The 23,848-nt window shown below is 34.3% G+C and overlaps 1 protein-coding gene across 2 annotated transcripts in view; it reads right to left on the bottom strand.

The window, feature by feature from the left end:
• LOC101893383 (protein O-mannosyl-transferase 2) overlaps window positions 1-23,848 on the bottom strand; it is a 136,475-nt gene that overhangs the window by 11,808 nt on the left and 100,819 nt on the right. The window contains exons 1-6 of one of the 2 annotated variants that reach the window (XM_059124301.1): window positions 22,837-22,982; window positions 15,308-15,392; window positions 13,163-13,267; window positions 4,108-4,216; window positions 3,777-4,051; window positions 3,423-3,722 (exon numbers count right to left, since the gene is read on the bottom strand). In XM_059124301.1, coding sequence (XP_058980284.1) covers window positions 3,423-3,722; window positions 3,777-4,051; window positions 4,108-4,216; window positions 13,163-13,267; window positions 15,308-15,392; window positions 22,837-22,967 — 1,005 coding nt within the window. In that variant the 5' untranslated portion in view covers window positions 22,968-22,982. Of the gene's footprint in view, window positions 1-3,422; window positions 3,723-3,776; window positions 4,052-4,107; window positions 4,217-13,162; window positions 13,268-15,307; window positions 15,393-22,836; window positions 22,983-23,848 lie in introns of those variants that run through there. The other variant, XM_059124300.1, reaches the window with a different exon arrangement.

Below are 23,848 nucleotides of genomic sequence, written 5' to 3'. Positions count from 1 at the left end.
AAATAATACACTGCTGTGAAGCGTCGAGGTTCGATAAATAATTAAAGAAAGATAAAAGCGATCTGCGATCCTGTAGCCCCAAAAGCCAGGCACTCCAGATCAAGAATGAAAATAATTTGAAGAATGAACAAATATATAATAAAGAATGAATAAGATCAATGAAAGTAATGGAATGAATAAAAATAGGACTATGAACACCGTGCCTACGGTTGACGTACATGTCCTTGTGGAACACAGAGGTCGATCGTGAATCCTCTCGGATTGCCTATGGTGTTTTGTGGTGCCTGATACTCCCTAGTGGTGATATGGTGTTGTACCCATAAGAACACAGCATCCTTTTCAAGCAATATCCACATATAATTCACAATAAGAATATCCAGGGGTAGTGTGAAGTCAACCCTCCCTTAGTAGGTTGACCGTAACTATTAACACGGACGACTAAAAAGGATTACAAGGGTCCTTCTACGATCGATCTCCGAGAAATTAAAAAATATTGAAAAAAGAAAGAAAGAAAAATTAAATAATTTAAACGATACAACAATTTGAAAATGTACTAATAAAATTTTTATATTTCAGAAAACCCACCTTCTGAAGAATTTTGGAAAACTATTTAGAAACCACCTTCTCTGCAAACTTAAGACCTACCTTCTGAAGAATTTTGGAAAACTATTTAAAAACCAACTTCCCTGCAGACTTCAAACTCACACTCTGAAGAATTTTAGAAAACTATTTAGTAATAAGAAGTATATTTATCTCGTACCAGATGAGGAACTGTTTGTTAATGTAAGTAAATTCTTTTCCCTCTATTTTTATGTAGATGTAATTGATTGATTATAATTGAGAGATTCAAAAGAAAAAAAGAAAACTTAACATTAGAAATCATTAGAATAAATACTTTTGACGAATTTAAATAATCAAGTAAATTTTAAATGATATTGAAATACTATTGAAAATAAGAAAAAACGAATATAAATTAAATATTACTAAATTTGATGCTCAGTAATTAAAACTATTCTTCGCAATCCGAAAAAATCTGAAATTAGACGTTATTGTAATTCTGAACATTTAATATTGTGGAAAAACTTAAGAACAAATAGGAAATAGAAATTACTTAAATATTAAGAATAGAGTAGGATAAAAGGGAAATACATCCAAAGAACTGAACATTGACCATTATTAAGAAAATAAAAATATAACTGAATAATAATTACCATTGGAATTGAAAATCTGAAAAATACACTTAATATTTTAAAGAATTTGTAAACATGGATTCCTTAACCCAGAAAATTACCGAAATGACCGGAATGGTCAACCTTTTTAGAAATGATGGAATGTTAAGGAATCCATGGTAAGAGGGCTATTAAAATGTTGAGAGGAAGAACAAATTTAACATCTGGACGAGAATGAGAAGTATATACATTGTAATCATTATTTTAGTTTAGCCTTAGTAGCGACAACGCGTGGCGCCCAGATTTATCAATATGATGCACCCCTTATATCTGTGAAGGATGGAACCGGTCGCATTACCAACGGTCACTTCAAGCTTGTCCACATGATAGACCTAGACCGATACAGGGAGCTCGTCAAGGAAATAGCAGCTACAGTCAAATCAACAATGCGAGACCCACAGAGAGCCCAGACAGTTGATTTTCGCCTACATCAGATCAGTAATCGCCTAAGTAGTCTTGGCGGAAAATCTACCAGGGTACTGCGCTCCATTGACTGGATTGGATCAGCTTGGAAATGGGTGGCTGGATCACCAGACGCAGCCGATTGGAATAGAATTCTCAGTAGCGAGAACGAGATCATCGAGAACAACAACCACCAGTACAAGATTAACGGAAAACTTTTTCTGAAATGGAGGCGGTTCTGTTGGCAGGGTCGATGTGGTTTTTAAATTCGTCGATAATACGATTGACCTTCAAATCGTATTATCGACGAATTTAAAAACCACACCGACCCTGCCAACACGGATCGACTAGAATTGGGTCTACTGGACCAAATCTCCATAATTAGTGGGGAAGTCGGCGAAATCGTTAGAGCCTGTCAACTGGCCAAGAGCAGGATAATTAATACGAATATAGTTGACAGGGAGGAAATCAATAGGATCCTTGCTGAGATGGAGACACTCCCCTACGAGAATGAGATAGAAGCTATCGAACACGGTACTCCCTCGATTTATGTGAACGGGTCTATGCTTCTTTATATTGTGTCTATGCCGAAGTTAGGAAGGAGGGACTATAACCTACTACACACAAGAGCTTCGATTCTCGATGGCAAGAGGATTGACATCGAATATAAAAAGATGCTGGTTAATCAGGATGAGACTTATGGAATAACGGGCAGCTGTTCGTCCACCAACATCTTTACCGTTTGTGAAATGTCCGATTTGGAGGGACTAGAGGACGACGATTGTGTTCCAAAATTATTGAAAGGAGGGGACGCTAAATGCCGATACCGTACGGGTAACCAGACCATTTTGGAGCTTGTGAAGGAAGGCACGATATTCGTCACAAACTACGTGGGAGAATTGCGATCCGATGGCACAACGAGACAGTTGAACGGAACCTACGTGATCCAGTTTTATAACGAGACAATCGAACTTGATGACAAAATATTCTCTAACGTTCTAGCGAGCCGACTTCAGGTGCTTCCACCGGTCCTATCTTATGTGATAAGTCAGGGCAACAGGGTCGACATCGATTACCTTCATGAACTAAGCATTACAAACATCAAGCGACTCAAACAACTCACACAAGGGGTTCAAGCCGGCGGAATTCCCAGTTTTTTCATTTTGGTGCTTCTCATAATGGCAATTGGTTACCTTTGGAAAAAGGTCAATGGTAGAGTGACCTTACCAGATGTCGGACCTAGGACACTGGGAACAGATCCTCCCAACATTTGTTAACATCTACGGGACGTAGATTTTTGAGGGGGGAAGAGTTAACACGGCCACTCTCCCTGCAGCGCGTGTAGATTTGCTGACATTGCACACGCGCTGCATTTTTGCAATCGCCCAACTATTCTTTGGCTGCGCGTGTACTTTTGGCTGACCATGCACACGCGCCTCGTTGTCATTGACACCACCCCAATTACCATTGCATACCTGCCGACTAAGCAGAGGTCATCGTGGGAACTACGGGCGACTGCTGGCGCGCTGTCGCTTACCTTAGAATAAGTAGAATGTAATTTAGTTAGTCTTCAATTCACATTGAAAAGGAACAGTCAATAAATCGATTGTATTTGGATATTAAATCAAACGAGTGTAATCATTTAAATCCTGCCGCTGTTGGTGCGGCAGGAACATTTTTTTGAGCGTGGTCCTTCCGACCTCGTTAAGTTGCATGATTCATGAATTGAACTATTGTGTTTCATAATTTGAATATAATACTTACGATTTTTGTATTTTTGTTTGCTATTACCTGTTGTTGTTGCGATCCCACTCCTTTGGGATATAAATGCAAATGTGAGTGTAAATAACCACCTCCAGTTTTGTGATTTTTAATGGACACCATGCTACCAAAAGCCACATTTCGAGGCATACTTGCATTATATAGCGAATTTCCAATTAAACGAGATTGAAATGCCGAACTGTAAAATCCATCACCGTTTCCACTGTGGTTTAAAATGTTCAAATGTATGTAAAAGAATGTAAGGTACAAAAATATGGGCCAAATTATTAAGGCCACTGAACGACATCCAATTTGGTTAAGAGTCTCTTTCTGAAAAAAATAATGAAATTTATTTTGACAAAAAAAGCATATCGCTTTACGTACTATTGGCTTTTCCAAATCTCCCAATATACACCAAATTTCGTAAATTGTATGAAGGCCAACAAGTAACACAACAAAAAGTCCCACAAATTTAACACTTATTGTGCATGCCAACGCTGTTCCCGTAAAAAAAAGATAACTCCACCATTTTATGGTGAATGATAAGCCGGAAACAGTAAATTTCGAAACCTTTACCATTCCCCAAACAGAGGAAACCATAAAAAAGAGAAGAATCGGATCCAGAAGAATATATTGGTTTAATGTCAAAACGCCGACGTCTGAAAATATACAATACTTTTATTTTAAACTTCACTATTAAAGTACCTGTTATTACCAAATATAAGAAAAAATGCTGCCACAATGGCAGCTTCAAGCGAGTGGGTCATGTCATGAACTATATCAAAAGCCATTGGAATAATTAATGCCCCCAGTGTAGTGCAAAACTGAAAAAAATAAATAACATATAAAAATTTAGATTAGGTTTCTCCCGATTTTTAAACCAAAAATATAAAATTGTAGTAATTTATTTAACATTTTATTATTTGCTTATTGGTTCGTGCATATAGAACCTGCAAGAAGTACAATTTTTGCCATTTTTCGATATCATAAAGAAAAAATCGGTTGTCGTTGTAAAAACTTTTACATTCTTACAGTTCGGGAATATACAAGGTATATTTACTAGGTAGTCGAATCACCCCAGCGGACGGCACCTTTAAATGTCAAAACAAGTTGATGTAATGCTGAATTCTCCTTAAATAAATGCAACACAAAAACAAAGTTTGTTTATGTCTTCTTCACTAAAAATATTTTTCTTATATTTGCAGCGGCTCTGCTACCAATAGGGCTTTTAGTGGTGGCGATATTGGTGCTATGTTCTTTCTTTAAAACCATTTCATCGGAAACACTTGCTTCTGTTGTGCCATGTGTTGGAGTCGGTGTAACCTTCGGATACCAACTATGGCTGCAATATTAGTGGTATTTGTCGATGACGTAAAAGACAGTTGTAGGGGTTGTAAAAACATTTCGGAACTTGGGGCTGTTACAATGGTCCCTGAGAGTCGTATTATAACTTAGCTTAATTTCCACACATAACATAAAATGAAAAGAATTTGCCGCAAACTTTAAATGTCATGGCGAATGCATGTTTTTCGTCTCAGATGCCAATTTTGACATTTGAGAGTACCACAAAAGTTGCTTTATTGTAGCAACTCGCCGATGCGGTTACCTCTTAAATCTACCTTGGGCAATAACCAATTTATATATTTAAAAGAAAGTTGTGTTAGTTACTACGCTTAAAACTCAAGAACCGCTGCTCTGATTGTAACGATTCAAAAAAGTATAGAATAAAAAAAAATCGCGTAAAAATGTGAAATTATTCATTTTGACTTTTGAAATGTACAATAGTAATGTTTTATTTTATTATGATTACTATTTTCGAATGTACATTTATAGTCTTTTTTTTTTTTGAATTCTAATATGTGTTGTTTTTTGGGGTGTATAAAGCTACAACGGACAAAACTGTTATTTATTATAAATTATGTATTTATTGGGTAAAAGAATAAGCTATGAGCGGAAACAAGGCAAAAACGGAAAAAATAAATATTTTATTATGTAGGAACGGTTTTTTCAATTTGATTAACTTTATTTAACGACTCGATTTCTTTCCTGCAGGCGGTTTACATTGAAGTGTAGTACCGAATTATGTGGTGGCGAAACTGAATAGATGATGTCGAAATAATTTAATGCGTTCACACCAAAGTAAAAGGATAATTACTTTTTCAAAATCGCTAAAAATCAAAAAAGCGACTACCTCATTGCACAAATTCTAAAATCGAAAAAATCGAGAACATTTTTCATCTGAATAGAATTTCAAAATAATGGTACATTCTATTAACAAACTTCGGAAGAACCAAGGAGGAAAATGTTTGTATGTTTGTAATTTATGGACTCGAAAACCGGTTCACAGATTTTCCTCAAAATTTCCAAGTATACTACAACATCGCCTGAAAGTAATATAGGCTATACAAATTTTTGAAGTTCCACTTGGAACTGTAGATATAGCATCAAAATCGGAGGTACCTCCCAAAAATTTAGATTTTATGTGCACATATCTATTTATCGTAATGGAATTTGGAACAAAAATAAATTTTCCAAATTATATTGAAATTGGTTCATATTAGAATATAACTCACATATATACTTTCGGCAGATTTCAAGATTTAATGCATTAAACACGCTGTGCACGCCACATTTCAACAAAATTTGCAATGGTTCAGATTTGGATATAGCTCTCATATATATATGTTTGACCGATTTCGTTTATTTGATACACAAAACACCACACGTATGTTCGATTCCAATGAAATTCAGAAAGTGTAACGGGATTTTGATCTGAAAAAATTAGTCAAATTATATTGAAATCGGTTCAAATTGGGAATTACTCCCAAATACATTTTCGGCCGATTTCATGTATTTGATGCACCAAACACGCTATGTATCTTTAATTCCAATGAAATTTGGAATATGCAACGGAATTCAAAACGAACATACATTTGCCAAATTATATTGAAATCGGTTCAGATTTGGACATAGCTCCCATATATATTTTCGACCGACTTCGTTTATTTGATGCACCAAACACGATATTTATGTATGATTCCAGTGAAATTTGGTATGTGCGACGGGATTTCGATCAGAAATTAATTAGTCGAATTATATTGAAATCGGTTCCGATATAGATATAGCTCCAATCTTTATATTTGGCTGGAAAACCACAAGTGGCTATCGTTGGAGCATTCCAACATTTAAATGTGAATAAATCTTTTGTGTATCGTACCATCACTCGTTACAGTGATACTGGTAGCGTAGCTCGACGTCAAGGAAGAGGACGGAAGAAAACAGCAACATCGGCAGAAATGGTTCGAAAAAAGCGACTTGATCGAAACACGCGTCGCTGTGGCCAAAAAAATGGCTCGTGAGCTGAACATATCGCAATATTCCATTCGGCTCGGGGTAAAGCAATTGAAATCCAAAAAGTGCAAGAACTTACATCGCAACAGAAAGAAAATAGACTCAAAAGAGCTAAAGAGTTGATTCGCTTGGCCGAAAGTGGTGAACTGCCGAATTCGGTTTTCTCCGATGAGAAAACTTTTGTTATCCAGCAGTTTGTAAACGAACAAAATGATCGTGTTTACTTGCCAAAGAGGTCAGCTGAAAATGTGCACCTTCGGTTGGCCACCAGAACTCAAGCGGCGGCCATGGTGATGGTATGGGCCTCTATAACATCCGATGGTCGCTCTCCGCTCGTATTTCACTGATTGCAGTCCCAATAAATATCGCATTTTGAATTCTCATTGGATGGATTATTGCCATCTCTAGTAAGGAAAGATCACCCTTTAACCTCGTATTGTGCAAAACAATAAAAATATGTACACCTTAATATGTCAATTTTTAAAAATTTAAAAAAGTTATGTAGGGTAAGTGCGCCTGAGTTCGGCATGTCCCAGTAGTCGGCAGTTTTGAAATTTAAACATAAATAACTTAGAATAGAATTGACCAAATAATGAAATAATTGCAAAAAAAAAACGTCAACAGTGTTCTCTTCCTGTAAAAACAATGACCACCTATCATTTATTACGAAAGAACAACGGTTTTTTTTAGTGAGTGTCTTCCAACGCGTGCGATAGTGCTTGTTTGTAAAGGAAAAAATAATGGTGGCGTCAACTTAATAATCGATTTAAATAAATTAAATGTAATTCTTTTGAAATCAGAAATATTTTACAATAGTAAATAACAGTCTAAAGATCATTTTATAACTTAACAAGTAAGCAAAGGCTACAGTCGAGCGGGGCCGACTGTTGAATACCCTACAACACTATAATAAACGATATAGTTTATATAGGCGAGATACTCGAAAGAATTTCACAAGATATTGTGACAAATAATAAAAGAAAACCATCAGGTTTCAAATAATAGCAACTTAAACTAATTTGCTCATTTCTAATTTATTGGTAGATGTTGCACTTAAATGGTCTTCCTAGATCTGGAAGCAATATTTCCCAAAGACCTATAATCTCTCAGAAGTGGCAAAAGATTAACATTTTTTATTGGTTTTTGACTGAAACGCATCTATATGAGATACAGACATTTGACTATATTCTTCAACGAAATCAGCATTAAGGAAATAGTCAGAAGTGCGTCTTTCCTGTATTTGGGAATTCTCCAAAAAGTCATTGGAATGGACATTTTCGTGTTTTGTCTACAAAAGTTGGCAAACTATTTCGCACATTGAATATTTTTGGATGGCCATCCAAAACTGCTTGGCTTTTGCAATGACCGTAACCCCAATTCAAATGTGCGTGAGGATCGGGCGATAATTACGACCTGCTGACAATTTTGCAGTTTTGTTGGTATATTTCAACCGCTAAATATATGGCGATCATCTCCAAAAAGAGTAGGCTTCTATTCTGACACTCATCTTATCCCCAAGCAAAATTTCGTAAGGATCGGGCCATAAATGCGATCTGTATATGATATCCTGATATCCTAACTACTTAGTTTTGTTAGCTGTAGAAATATTACCAAATGTTTAATTCAAAATGGAAATATGCCAAAAATATGACAAAATTGAAAAAATATGAGAAAATGTAACAAAATCAATATTTTCATCTTTAGAGAGATATTTGTATGCGATTTTTTAGACGTTGTTTCTTTCCTCTCGAGAGGCCATTCTGAATTAATGAGAACTGTGGAAATCAGTTCAGCCATTCTCGACATATAAGAGATCTTTCAAGCATATCTTCTTTGATAGACATATATATCGCACATATTTTGCTATATATCCGATTTGTTGGATGTTAACATCAATGTAAAGATCAGAAGTAACCTTGTCATGGCTTTGTGATTTCGCCGGGATTTAAAATATTCGCAGTTTTATGAAAAATTTTGAATTTTTTCAACAAAAAAGATATGGCCTATTTTACCCGCTAAATATTATCCGATGACCACCCAAATTGGTAGGCTTCTTCCCCGCCCTAAACTCTAGCTACATGCGAAATTCCGCGTCGATTGGTCTATAATTGCGACCTGTGTAGCTACTGCAAAATCCGACATTTTTTCAGTATTTGGTCCATTTCAACCCCTAAACATTTGGCGATCATCTCCAAAAGAAATAGGGTTCTATTCTGACCCTAGCCCCACCTCCATTCTAAATTTCGTGAAGATCGGGTCATAATTGCGACCTGTAGAGTGATTACAAATTAACATGGACAGACGGACAGACGGACAGACGGACAGACGGACGGACGGACATACATAGCTAGATCGACTCAGCTCGGCGAGCTAGGAAGATCCATATATACTTTCCTATGTGGGAAATCAATATTTCGTGGTGTTACATAATTTTTGGCCCAATCAAACTTATAATACCCCCAACACATAGTGTTGTAGGGTATAAAAATATACAAATCAAGCAAAAAAGAGATTTGCCAGTAGTCGGCAGGAGGTGCCGATTACTAGAAAAATATCATTTTTGACCAATTTCACCAAAACTTAAGAAAAGTATTAAAAAAATTATCCAAAAACTACTCAAATAAAATATAGTTTGGAGTTGGCAGTTGCTTTTATATGTGCTTTTTCACCAACTAAATAATAGATAGCGGTGGCATTTTTGAAAAAAATGTTGGCAATCTAAAGGAAAAGGATGAATTCACAAATTCCAAATATAAGAAAGGTACTTTTTTCTTTTAATCTCATTTTTATTTTAATTGAAAATCCATACGTTACTGAAGGTCACCAAACTCTATTCTTTTCTACCTATATTTGGTTTAAAATGATAATTAAAAAATCACTATTTAAAAACGAAATTAATTTCAAATTCTGGATTAAACAGTGAATAAGTAATATAGAATTGTTTTATACTATTTGAAATTAAAAAATGTATTAAATAATATTTTTACTGAAATAACATATATTTGCCAGTAGTCGGCATATGTTATTTCAGTAAAAATATTATTTAATACATTTTTTAATTTCAAACATGCCGAAAATTGGAAAATGGTGCCGACTACTGGCAAAAAACTACTATTTTAGTAAAATTGCGCATTTTGCCAATTTAATAAAAACAAATTCAATTTTTTTTATTTTATACCCTCCACCTTGAAAAGGAGGATATATTAACTTTGTCATTCCGTTTGTAACATCCCTAAATATTCGTCGTGTCTCCATAAAGTATACATATCTATGATCAGCATAAAATTCTAAGTCGAGTAGCACAGAGTAACGATGGTACTCAAGATGCCGCCCACATTATTTGACGTAGAACTTCAAAATTTGGCAAAACAGTTTGTATTGTGTATTACCATATATCGGTCCACGTTTTGATATATCCGCCATATAACGGTATGTCCCTACTAGATGATTTTTGGCCAGATTTTTTCACTGATTTGTCTACTTGTAATTGGCAATGGGTTCTACCTCTGGTGGCCGAACATAGTTTATATAAGTCTACGTTTTGGTATAGCTCCCACGTAACGGTACCTCCCGATACTCGGTATTTTTATGATTCGCTAAAAATTGGTATTTGTAGGTCATAGTAGGGTCTAGCTCCGGTAGTGCAACATGTTTGTCCAAGTTTTTGAATAGCCTCCATATAACATTACCTCCCAATATTCGATATGTTGATGATTTTTGTCACATTTTTTCATGGATTTGTCCGAAAATTTGTACTTGTAGTTCGCAATGGGTTCTAGCTCCAGTGGCAGATAAATAGGAACATGTTTTCGTATAGTTCTCACATAAGGGTACCTTCGGATATTCCGAATTTTCATGATTTTTGACACGTTTTTCCACGGATTTGTCTAAAAACTGGAATTTGTAGCTTATAATGGGTTAATTTTAAAATGTACATTATTACTGTTTTTTTTTTTTAATTATAGATTATAGATATTATAGATTTGTAGTCTTTTTGGCGATTATAAAACGACAATAGAAAAAACTGTTATTTATAGATTTTATGTATTTATTGGGTAAGTGGAACTATACGAATAATATCATTTCAGAACATGATAAGCTATGAATAAAAAAAAAACTTTTTTTTACAAAAACAGGCGGTTAAACCCACATACTTTTGCTGATTTTTTCTTTAAGTCATCAGAATTGAAGTTAAGTTATACTAGCTAATGAAACCTTGGTCTTTCTCAATTTTCTTTGATAAACTCCGAGAAAGTGTCAGGATTTCTACAAAAGTATATTTTTGCATTTCCGTATCTAATATTAATATTATTAACGACCTCTCCGGTCGCTGTAGTGAATGTGCTTGCCTTGTTCTTTTGTTATTTTGTGTTTGAACTATTTATGTTGTTTGATACGTATGGTTTTCACTTAAGATTTTTATACCCTCCACCATACTATGGAGGGTATATTAACTCTGTCATTCCGTTTGTAACTCCTCGAAATACTTATGTCAGACCCAACAAAGTATATATATTCTTGATCAGCGTAAAATTCTAAGTCGATTTAGCGATGTCCGTCTGTCTGTCCGTCTGTCTGTTGTAATCACGCTATCTTTCGAATGAATTAAGATAGATGGCTAAAATTTTACACACATGTTTATTTTTCCAGTAGGCAGGTTAAGTTCGTAAATGGGCCATGTAGGTCCACGTTTTCATATAGCCCCCATATAACGGTACCTCCCTATATTCGGTATTTTGATGATTTTAGCGACCGGTATTGTTTCAAAACTGGTATTTGAAGTTCGTTATGGGAACTACAGTCTTTGACAGAAAATTGTCTGTGCGGGTCCAGGTCTTCGTATAGGCCCCATATATCAGTACCTCCCTATATTCGGTATTTTGACGATTTTAGGTACAATACCCACCGAAATTGTTTGAGATGTGGTATTTGAAGTTCGTAATGGATGCTACAGCCTGTGACAGAACACACATACAGGTCTTCGCACAGCTCCAATTTAACGGCACCTCCTTATATACATTATTTTGATGATTTTAGCTACATTATTCACCGTTTATTTCAAGTTTCGAATTTGAATATGGTAATGGCTTATGACAAACAATGCCTATGTATGTCCACGTCGTATAGACCCCAATATAACGGCTATATTCGGTATTTTTAAAATTTTAACAGAATTTTTTAAGGATTTCATTTTTTAAAAATTTCCAAATTCATTGCAAATGGTGGAGGATATTAAAAGTTCGGCCCGGCTTACTGCTTTTTAACTTGTTACTGCTTACTGCTTTTTAACTTGTTATTTTTAAATTTTGTTTAAGGGTGTACTATTGAGATTATTTTTTATACTTGCACATATTATAAGAAATAATGAACTATTGTACTGGGAATCATCTTCTAAAACGTCGATGAGCTGTTATTGATTTCATAAACTCGACAAAAAAAAAAGTCTCTTAAGTCTTAAGTTTCACAATTCGACAAAAAATGTATTTGTCATTTATTCATTTGTGACAGCTGGGCAATTCGGTTTCAATCTAGGAAAGAAACCAATTTTTTTAATAATATTGAATAATTAAATAATACCGAATACTGTAGCAACAGAAATAGTATGTGTTGATAACTAACTCTAACTGAATATGCTACATTTGTGCAGCAAGCCCAAAGCAAATGAATGATCCTGTGAGTTGTTCAAAAAAGCTACACTTAAGAGTACAACGATTTTGGTTTATTTCCTCTGCATTTATATACACAGATTTTGAAAAACCCCAGATCAATTAAAATGAGGCTACGATTATTTTGGGGAAGTATGTTGGTTCATATGTATTGCTACCTCGAATCCCTCTAATAGCAACAAAAATGCCGTTCAAAGTTAAATGATTGAACTAGTGTTCTATATATACAAAAGGAATTACTGAATAAAATGTCTTTCGTTTTCCATTTTAAACTTTTATTTATTTATATCACGTCGGTTTATATGGTGGCCTTAGTAATAAGTGAACATGAGGAAGAAATTATTTTTATAATGGTGTTTTACCGTTGAATAAGTACAATATTATGTTATATACGAATCTGTTGGTAGCCTATACAGAAAAAATCGATCAATTTAAAATATTTATGTCGCGCCTTCCCATGCAAGTGGGGCCATTGTACAACCTGTTGTTCTTGAGAATTCGAACAATATTGTGTACGAAAATTATTTTGGTACAGAGTGTAGGAATAGACATGGAATTATGAAAATGTGTAATTTTATGTGTGTTAAAAGTAGCAAGTTTTGTATAAAGTGTTAAATAGAAAAAAGAGAGAAGAGCAAATAAATTTATTGGTTTTACTTTAATATTGTTAAAATTTCAATTCATTAGTATAAAATATGGCAAATAAAAATGCGGCGCAGAAAACTTGGATTCGATTTATAAATATATACTTACATATCGCATCCCTTGAAAGTTAGTCTCATTATATTTATCCCCGGGTTTTTCGAAAGCAAATTTTCCATCGTATCCTGTTAAGTATCCAGACAATGCAATCAGCATCTAAAAATGTAAGTCAAAATCATAAATAAAAAACTGAAGATATTTAATTTGTTTTGGTTTAAAAATTAAGCGGAGGCAGATGAGTGTTCGTTAAATTAGACGACTTTAAGTGACTTTTCTATATTTCTGATCTAAATCCAAATATTACTTTATAATTCTACTATAAATTTAGGCTTTGCTACAAAACCCAAATTCAGTCAAAACATTAATGTTTCTTATTTTAAAAGTTATTCGACCCATCCTAATATTTTATGTATTATTTTTAAATTTTTCTATTTTATGTTGTTTAACCCATAAAAACAACAATAAAAACCATGGCAAATTATTGTTACTTGTTTTTAAGTGAATTTAATTTATAAAGAACAATGGTCGAATGATTGGTGCCTAATGAAGTTTCGTGTGTGTAAAGGTTTACATGCTTAACAAAGAGCCATTTATTGATCTTTGTTTCCTTTGCTTATTCTTTTAATCGTTCATTTTGTTTTACTAAAGTTTTTCGTCTATTTATACATAGGAAGGCATTATAAAATACAATACCCAGTATCGCCGTGTTTTAAGAGAAACAAGCAAAAAAGAAGCTAAATTCGGCCGAGCCGAACTTTCAATACCCTTCACCATTTTGAAGGATCTTAAAAAATGTCCAAAAAATTCCGTTGAAAAATACCGCTTAAAGAAAAACCGTTATATGAGAGCTATACGAAAACTTTTTTGTCATAGGCTGTAGTACCCATTAGGAACTCTTAAAAAAATTCCGGTGAATAACGTTCTTAAAATCATCAAAATATCGAATATCAGGAGGTATCGATATATGGGGATTATACGAAGATGTGGACCTGCATACTTGCGTATGATAGTGAATATCGGGGAGTACCGTTGTATGGAGGACAAACGATATCCCGGACCTTATATGTGGGCTATATGAAGACGTGGACCTACATAGACAATTTTCGCCAAAGATTGTAGTACTCATTACGAGCTTCAAATACGAAACTTGAAACCAAAATAGCGAATATCGATACCCCGTTGTTGGGGGCTATTTGACATCGTGGACCAATATAGACAGTTCTCTTCCATGGTGTAAAGTACTCAAAAGGAAATCCGTGTGTGGACTTTTACGACTTGATCGAAACCCGCGTTGCAGTGGCCGAAAACTGGCTCGTGAGCTGAAAATATCGCAATATTCCATTCGGCAAATATTGAAAAATAAGCTCGGGGTAAAGCCATTGAAATTCCAAAAAGTGCAAGAACTTACAAATGAAATTTGGAATGTCTGATGGAATATATCTAAAAATGTGTTTGCTAAATTATATTGAAATCGGTTCAGATGTGGATATAGATCCAATTTATATTTTCGACCGATTTCGTTTATTCGATGCACCAAACACGATATGTATGTTCGATTCCAATGAAATTGGGAATAAGTGACTAAATTTGGTAAACAAAAATATTTCCCAAATTATATTGAAATCGCTAATAAATTTGACAACTTACTTGGAAATCGGTTAAGGTATGGATATAACTCCCATATATATTTTCTCGGCCGATTTCACAAATTTGACGCACCAATTTCAATGAAATATGGGTGGTGTGACGGATTTTGGTGTAAAAGTAAATTTTATCAATCAAATTTGCAATTATACTAGGCTAACAGTAAAAAAACTACAAAACAATTTAATTGGGGATTATTACGGGGAAGTATGTTGCGACTCAACTTCTAAAGATTTCCGTTTCCTGCACCCTTGGCATAAATCCGAAGGACAAACCCTTCGTGTATGCGGACTAAATTTGTCATGTTCCTGCTTTTCTCATGGACAGCTATTCCTGTCATGTTCAAGCGTTGGTAGACCGAGTTATTTGTTATTTTCGCATTAAAGTATTCTTATAGCCCCCTAAAATGGTTCCTCGATGTTCAGTGTTTTTGAAAGTAGCAGTACCAGTAGTAATTTCGAAAACCAAGTAGAAAAAAAAAATTATTTTATCCGATTTTTTTTTTCCGTTTATAATTACAAAAAAAAACTTATTATTGTATCATATACTCACTTTTCCAAGTGGCGGGTGTACATCAAAGAAGAAGGTCCGATTTATATACCAACTGCCCATTTTTCCGAAGTGGGTTTCGTCCCAGCTACATAAAAAAGAAAAATCAACGTTAATAAGTAATATTTAAATAATAATAAATAATTGTTAATTGTATGTTATCAGAAGCGACAAAAAATGGTGGATATATATAAATAAGTTTTTTTAATAATCATTGGTCCCTCTATTAAATTAATGTAAGATTTCTTCAGCACAGAATATCCAAACAGTATGAGTTTTAAATTTACCATGGATGGCGATGCCCTATGGCTTTTAAACCAGGCGTTGGTTTTCGTCATCACTTGTCTAAGAGTGTTTGTACCTGTTTTATATAAGAGCCTCCTAAAACATAATTGCCTATCGTCGACAATATGATCGCGGAGAACAAAATTAGGGTTTGGTAGCTTATTGGTAACTTGGGACATCTGCACGGTACGTGTTGACCCGTCTCTACCTCTATTTCACTTTTACATATTCTATTCTAGTCAGGTCCACTGTAATCCCATTTTTAGGTCAGATATCTGATACTTGGGAGGCCAGCACAGATAATATGACAAGACTGAGCCTGAAGTTCTTCAAATTAATTGAATGGAATGGTAGCGTTAATGACAGGGACGCATGCGGGGAGATTGGGCCCGAGCTCCCTGATTAAAATAAGCAATTATTTTCCCAAGTGTGCCCGGCTTCTGCCAATTTTGTGTATGTATTTAATTATGTATAAGTATAATTAACTAATTAATTTACATTATTGCACTGATTAGTATTTATTTATTGCACGATCTCCACCCCGTGTGAGTTGCCTGTAGCAGTAGGCTGTGTTGTCTCTTGTTGTAATGATTCTCCATTTATTTTTACGTCGTCAATGTTAGGGGTATGTTTGTGTATTTTACAGTGTTCGGACAATGCAGTTTTTTTTGTATTATGTTGGTATTTCTTAATTTTATGTCCAATTTGTGTTTCATGTTTATCCATTTTTGGGGTTTGCTATACATTGATTTTTTTTTGCGTTGCTAGAACTGTGCGCAATGCTATATTTGGTTTTGTCGTATATGTCAGATTTCTCCAATCGTTCTGAGATATTATTTGGATTTGTATATTTTCTTCGGTTTGTCGTTTTCTGATGTTTAAGAACTAGTTGCGATAATACGATTTAACCTAACTTAGCAATAAGTATAAAAGATAGAGAGATGCCAACTGTACACGTGCCTATGCACCACGCCACCATAAATCTTGAGGGGAGGTCATAAACACGCATAGCTATCCTACATGTGGCAACATCAGAGATGGCCATGATGTACTGTATTTCTAGTGCACTGATAATTTCACTATTACTATTCATTCACTAAAGTGTTAGTGGTAGTGAAACATTAAATTGAACTACCACAGACCATTTAGTGATATTTTAAAAAAATTGCACTATTACTATTTTTTCTTTCTGTGTCCAAATTTCGCATCCTTCTCTGTCAGCGCCATCTTACAGATCTTTGATAGTTTATCGTTCCAGCGTTCAAAATTTTCTGTCACTCTGGCTTGTATTTTACTCGCTGCACTATTGCTACTAAGCAATTCATTACAACTTGAGCTTCCTTCAGCATCTCATTACTCCAGCTACGCAGATGGCTCCCTTTTTCCTTCTTCATTTCGATGGCGAACACCATAACTTCGACTTTAGAATTTTTCTACATGGACTCTGCAGTGGTAGATGCCTGCTCTTTTGGGTCTCCAGGGTGTAATTCTTATTCTACAAATATTTTAACTTTGCTCATGGGGTCTTCTTCTACAACTCTTTCGTCCGTGCTGGATTTTCTGACTAATTTTGTAGCAAACTTATTGCATTCTGTTTTAGCTGCTTTACGATTCTCCTCCGAAGAAGCCCCGAAACTCCCCGAAAGTGTCACTTCCCTCTCCTAAGTTCTTACAGTGTGTTTTTCTGGAGTACTTTCTGCATGTTATTTCTTTCTTTTCATTTTATGTGAAATCAAAGCAACCATTTTTCCATTTTTCTCATTTCGCCAACCGTTGCTTCGCTCCTTTCGCTCGTCGTCCAATTCGTTTTTTCAAGTCAAGGACTTTCTCTTTGGTCTCCACATTAAGAGCCTGCGTGACTTCAAGGATAACCTTAACATCTTCCGAGTACAGCCTCGTTGTTGCATTCGCCTAACTTGGTCTGATATCAGCGACTAGATTGGACTTCCTATGACTTCTTTCGTCTTAAATGTACTCATTCCACCATAATGGGGCATTAATTTCTAGAAGAGTCGCAATCTCTTCCTTCATTTTCACAATTGGCGACCATTTCATCAATTCGTTCTCCTGGAAATATGTCTCACTCTTTCTGTCAGAAGATCTAAGATATGACACCGAGAGGTGTGCACCGCCACCATAGTCTTCTTTGTTGAAGTCTCTTTCTGACTCGGCATAATTTTATTTATCTTTTATCTATATATATAAAATCAATTGTTGTTTGTTGGTAACGGAATCAGTTGAAAACGGCTGGACCGATTTGCATAATTTTTTGTACAAACGTTTGTCATACCCCGAGTTAGGTTTTTAAAGAAAAAAATATTAATCACGCTTCCTTTTACGCCCACTATTACGATTTATCTAAAATATTTATATTTGCCAAAATAGTGAAGATATCGGTTTGAGAATTATTACACGAGATGCTGTTGGCTTTCCATCCAACCCTAAGTACTTATTTAGGGGATGAGGAGGAACGCGCCTACTTTTAAATCTATCTCTCTATATGTAAAAGAAAGTTGTGTTAGTTACTACTCTTATAAGATAAAGACCGCCGGTCTGATTTTAACGATTTAGACAAATTCGGAATTGCCTCTTGGCAGAAAAGAATAAAATCCAAAAAAATCGCGTAAAAATGTGAAATTTGAACATTTTCATTTTGACTTTTAAAATGTACAATAGTAATGTTTTATATTGCATATTTTTTCCATTTTGACTTACTATTTTCGAATGTACATTTGTAGTGTTTTTTTTAATTCTAATATGATGTGTAGGTTATAAAACTGTTATTTATAGATTTTATGTATTTATTCGTAATACCCAATAAATACATAAAATCCGTTGTCGCTTTATATGAAAATTCTAAAATCGAGAAAAATCGACAATTTTTCAATGGAATCGAATTTTAAAATAATAGTGCATTCTACCGACAAACTTCATAAGGACCTTTAAAAATTTGCCGCAAAAAAATCAGCGAACCAGTTGAAGATTCTTTTCTTTTTTCTATATTGAAGTGAACATATTTTTATTGGTTTGAATTCTGAATGAATAATATTAAAAATGAAATGAGGGTGCAATACGATGTTAAATGCTTTCTACTCCAGGACCTACATCGTGCTTCAGCTGGAAGATGCGAACACATTTAAACAAACAAAAATGACCGAAGAAGCGTTATGGGGTTAATTTCAAAAAGTGGACCTGCTTCTTTCATATGACAATAAATTGTCAAATAAGAACACAAAATGCAAAATACATTGGGACTGCAATCAGTCAAATACCGACTATAAAGAACGCAAAAAAAAAATTCTACCTAAACATTCAAGATACCTTTAATCGCTTTGGCAGGTCATCATATGGGTCATAACCCCTGATAACGGAACAACCCGATTTCAAGTATAATCTACATTTTAACCATATTTTTCGTACTAATTTTAGCTCATGTTGATAATTTAAGAAGAAACCATCTTTGCAAAAAATTATCAAGTTTTGGTATCACCATCATATGATTTAAGGTATTTTCGGGGTCTTGGCCACTTTTTTCATTTTTTGGCTCTTATTTGACATCTTTGTTTCTAAGGGGGAAGAAAACCTCTTCTTATAAAATTTTTATTTTTCGGAATAGTGCGCATCTTAGTCTTGAGGCTACCTGGGTAAAAAACCCTGGGGTAGAAAATCATCTTACAGATAATTATCCTCATAGGAATTTATTTAAGTATAGTCCCCACATTAGTATACCCTCAAGTCCACTTTCCCAACCAATGTGTGGTTAAAAAAGAAAATTTGGTATTCTATTGAATTTGTAACCCCCAATAAAATATTGGTTGGGAACGTAGATTTGGGATGTACGTCTATATGAAATAAACTCCGAAATGTCATTCTGGGACTCATTCAGTCGGAAATTGTGGCAGAAACATGAAAAAAATACGAAATTATAAAGTAACTTTATTGGATCTCCACCGCACAATTTAAATGACAAACAATTAATGCCCATCTTACGGTAATCGGAGCAAAAGAGTAATTCTTTTGGCTATTCCGACAACATTCTGCCTTCAAGTATGAGGTTTCGCTTCGGATCGAATCGAACGCTCAGTTTGAATCACTTCACTCACAATCAAACATGAGCGTTCGAGACGGTTTGATGTGTTCAGCAACATGAGTTGATCGAACACATGAATGTAAATGAGCAATCACAACCGTGATTGTCTTCTTTGAATCGAGTTCGTTCAGCGTCATTGTTTATTCAACCATTTAATCAAGTTGCTACAGTTTATCTTGACTTTTTTAATATTTGAAATTGAAGAATATTGTGATAGTGCGACCGAAATTGTAGCAAGTAGAAACTACACAGGTGTAGGTAAACGAAAAGGTCGAAGTTTGTGAAAAATCTTGACCAATATTGTAAAATAAAAAAAAAAAAAATTAAACATTTTTAGTTTTCTAAATCGCAATGATGTCTTTCTTTATTAAAAAATTTAATTTTGTTTTTTTTTCAAATAAGTCACTGAAGTCTAACATACCAAAAACCCAAATAAAATGAAAACATTGTCTGTTTATTAAATATAATTTGCACCAATTTTTTTATGGGGGCAGCTTTTAGTTATGAAATCTTTTGTAAAATTACAATCATGATTTCGCTCAGTTTCGGACATTTGTGTTTTAATCAAATCAAATCACTCACTTAACTGGGATGAATCAAACCGACAAGACTCCTCATAGATGATCGACCCGTTATGAACAATTCAACATAAGTTCGTAAACAAATAACTCATGTGAGCTGTTTGATTGCGATCACAAAACTTCGATCAATACATATTTGATCACAACTTTTTCGTTTGGCTTGAGTAACTCGAATGAACATGTTGCATCTGACCGACTGATTGAGTTTGATTGTATTTCCACTGTGTGTGATCAAGCCCACTCAATCATACTCATTGCAGCCCTCTGTACCACACAGTAGGGGATTTTAAACGATGGAAATACAAATTTCAAATTATAGCTTATTTGAATGCTTTTTACAATATCAAAAATTGAGCTGAATTTTCACATGGGACTATTATAGATGTTCTTTATCATATAGGTATTTAACACTCAAATTAAAGCCTATAGCTGAAAAATAAGATCAGGCTATTCAAAATATCTAAAACCGACGGTAATTATAATTTTTGCCATGAATATTAATTTATATTTAGTCATGGAGTCATTAATCATAATCACGTCATTACTTATAATCAAAATTGGAGTAATTATAATGGAGTCATTACTTATAATGAAAATTGTGCCGCCTACATAAGTCAGACCTGTGATTTATTATGCTTTAAAGACTAAAAGTACGGGCCGGCAACGCGGACCGGGCCAGCTAGTCTATATATATAAAAATCAATTGTTGTTTGTCGGTAACGGAATCAGTTGAAAACGGCTGGACCGGCTTGCATAATTTTTTGTACAAACGTTCGTCATACCCCGAGTTAGGTTTTTAAAGAAAAAAACATTCACCACGCCTACTTTTACGCCCACTATCTTGATTTATCTAAAATCTTTATATTTGCCAGATAATGAAGATATCGGTTTGAAAATTATTACACGAGATACTGTTGACTTTCCCTCCAAACTTAGGAATTTATTTGGGCGCCAGGGAACTGACCACGCATACTTCTAATCTGTCTATATATAAGAAAGTTGTGTTAGTTACTACGCTTATAACTCAAGAACCGCTGATCTGATTTTAACGATTTACACAAATTCGGAATTGTCTCTTGGCAGAAAAGGATAAAATCCAAAAAAATCGTGTAAAAATGTGAAATTTTAAATTTTCATTTTGACTTTTGAAGTGTGCAATAGTAATGTTTTATTTTGCCTTATTTTTTCCCATTTTGACTTACTATTTCGGAATGTCCTTTTTTTTTTTTTTTTTTTTTGTGAATTCTACTATGATGTGTAGTCTTTTTGGGCAGTAGAAAGCGGCGAAAATTATGGAGTGGCGGAACTGAATAGATGATGTCAAAATAATTTAACGTGGTCAATCAAAAACGAGCATATTGCACTGCAAAAACTCTAAAATAGGGAAAAACTGAGAACATTTTTTCAATGGAATCAAATTTCAAAATAATAGTAAGGACCAAACTTCGTAAGGACCTTTAAATATTTGCTGTAAAAAACCAGCGAACAAGTTGACGATTTTCTTCAATTTGTTTATTAGTTACTATGCATATAACTCAAGAACGTTTTGACGGATTTTCACAATTCATACAACTTCGAAATGGAATCTTGCAAAAAAAATTGCGTAAAATATGCCAATAAAAATATAAAAGAAAAAAATCCTTTTGGCGTGAATTTTTGAATAATATAAAAAATGAAATAGTACGCAAAAAGATTTTAAATGGCGATCTTTCATGTCTGAAATTGGCATTTAGCTTTCAACTCCATGATCTACATCGTGCTTCAGCTGGAAGATGCGAACACATTTAAATAAGCAAAAATAACCGACAACACGTTATGGGGCTCATTTCAACACGTGGACCTACCTACTTCTATCACATGACAATAATCCGTCCAATGAGAACTCAATATGCAAAATTCATTGGGACTGCAATCATTGAAATACCGAATATAAAGAGAAAAGGATTTCTATTCTTTCAGAAATTCTTCCTAAACTTTCACGATACCTTAAATCACTTTTGCAGTTCATGATATGGGCCATAACCCCCGGATAAGGATACAACCCGATTTCAAGTATGTTTTACATTTTATCCATATTTTCATACTATTTTCGGCAAACGTTGGTAATTTAGGAAGACCCATCCATGCAAAAACTGAACACGTTTTGTATAACCATCATATGATTTAAGGAACCGGACATTTGTTTAATCGTCTTTGAATTATACTATGATAAAAGATATGGAAATTATGGGGTCTCCAACGCGCAATTTCAATGAAAAATAATTCATATTACTTTAAAGACAAGTAAAAAAAAATTAAGTTCGGCCGGACAGAATTATTACTTTCATCCATCTGAGGGTAAAGGAAACATTTTTATATAAAAGTATCTAAATTCAAGCGTGTTTCACTTTAAACTTCATATACCAGTAAGACTGTTTGAATAATGCAGTTAACTTATCATAAACCATAAAGTGAATGAGGCCGTTATATGGGGCCATACCAAAACGGGAACCTCTGTGACAATTTTATACTTCATACCTTCTAAAATACCAAATTTGAAACAATTAAACGCGTAAATGTGTGGATTATCAACATACCTCTTATATTTAGGTGTCGTTATATGTGTTAGACAAATCCGTGGAGAAATGTGGCAAAAATCATCAAAATACCGAATTTCGAGAGATGCCGTTATATGGGGACTATACCAAAACGTGAACCGATAGATCATTTTCAATACCAGCCATCCTATACACAATACAAAATTTTCGGTTAAATTTTAACGCTATACGTCAAATAATGTGGGCTGTATCGTAATTTAAACAAACAGACATACAGACGGACAAATCGACTTAGAGTTTTATGCTGATTATGAATATATATGCATATTTAATGGGGTCTATGACGAACATTTAGTGATGTTACAAATGGAATGAAAAGTTAATATACCCTCCTTTCCAAGGTGGATGATATAATAGCATTAAAGACTAAAATTAAGGGCCGGCAACGCGGACCGGGCCAGCTAGTCTATATATATATAAATCAATTGTTGTTTGTTGGTAACGGAATCAGTTGAAAACGGCTGGACCGATTTGCATAATTTTTTATAAAAACTTTCGTCATACCCCGAGTTAGGTTTTTAAAGAAAAAAATATAGACCACGCCCACTTTTGCGCCCACAATTTTGATTTATCTAAAATCCTTATATTTGCCAATATAGAGGAGATATCGGTTTGAAAATTATTGCACGAGATACTGTTGACTTTCCATCCCCCTCTAAGTATTTATTTGGGGCTGAGGAACTGTCGTTGTCAGTACTTTTTAATCTATATCTATCTTCTATATCTATAAAAGAGGAAAATGTTTGTATGTTTGTTTGTTTGTAATTTATGGACTCGAAACCCGCTGAATAGATTTTCCTGAAAATTTCCATATATACTGCAACATCGCCTGAAAGTAACATAGGCTATATACATTTTTGAATTTCCACTTGGAACTGGAGATATAGCATCAGAATCGGAGGTACCTCCCAAAAATTTAGATTGATCTATTGATTGGTTGAATATTTGGAATACGTAATTTTGGAATACGTAACGGAATTTTGAACAAAAA

This window comes from Musca domestica, unplaced genomic scaffold (genome assembly GCF_030504385.1).
Source record: "Musca domestica strain aabys unplaced genomic scaffold, Musca_domestica.polishedcontigs.V.1.1 275, whole genome shotgun sequence".
Lineage (NCBI taxonomy): Eukaryota > Metazoa > Arthropoda > Insecta > Diptera > Muscidae > Musca > Musca domestica.
This window is presented reverse-complemented; position numbering and strand designations above follow the sequence as displayed.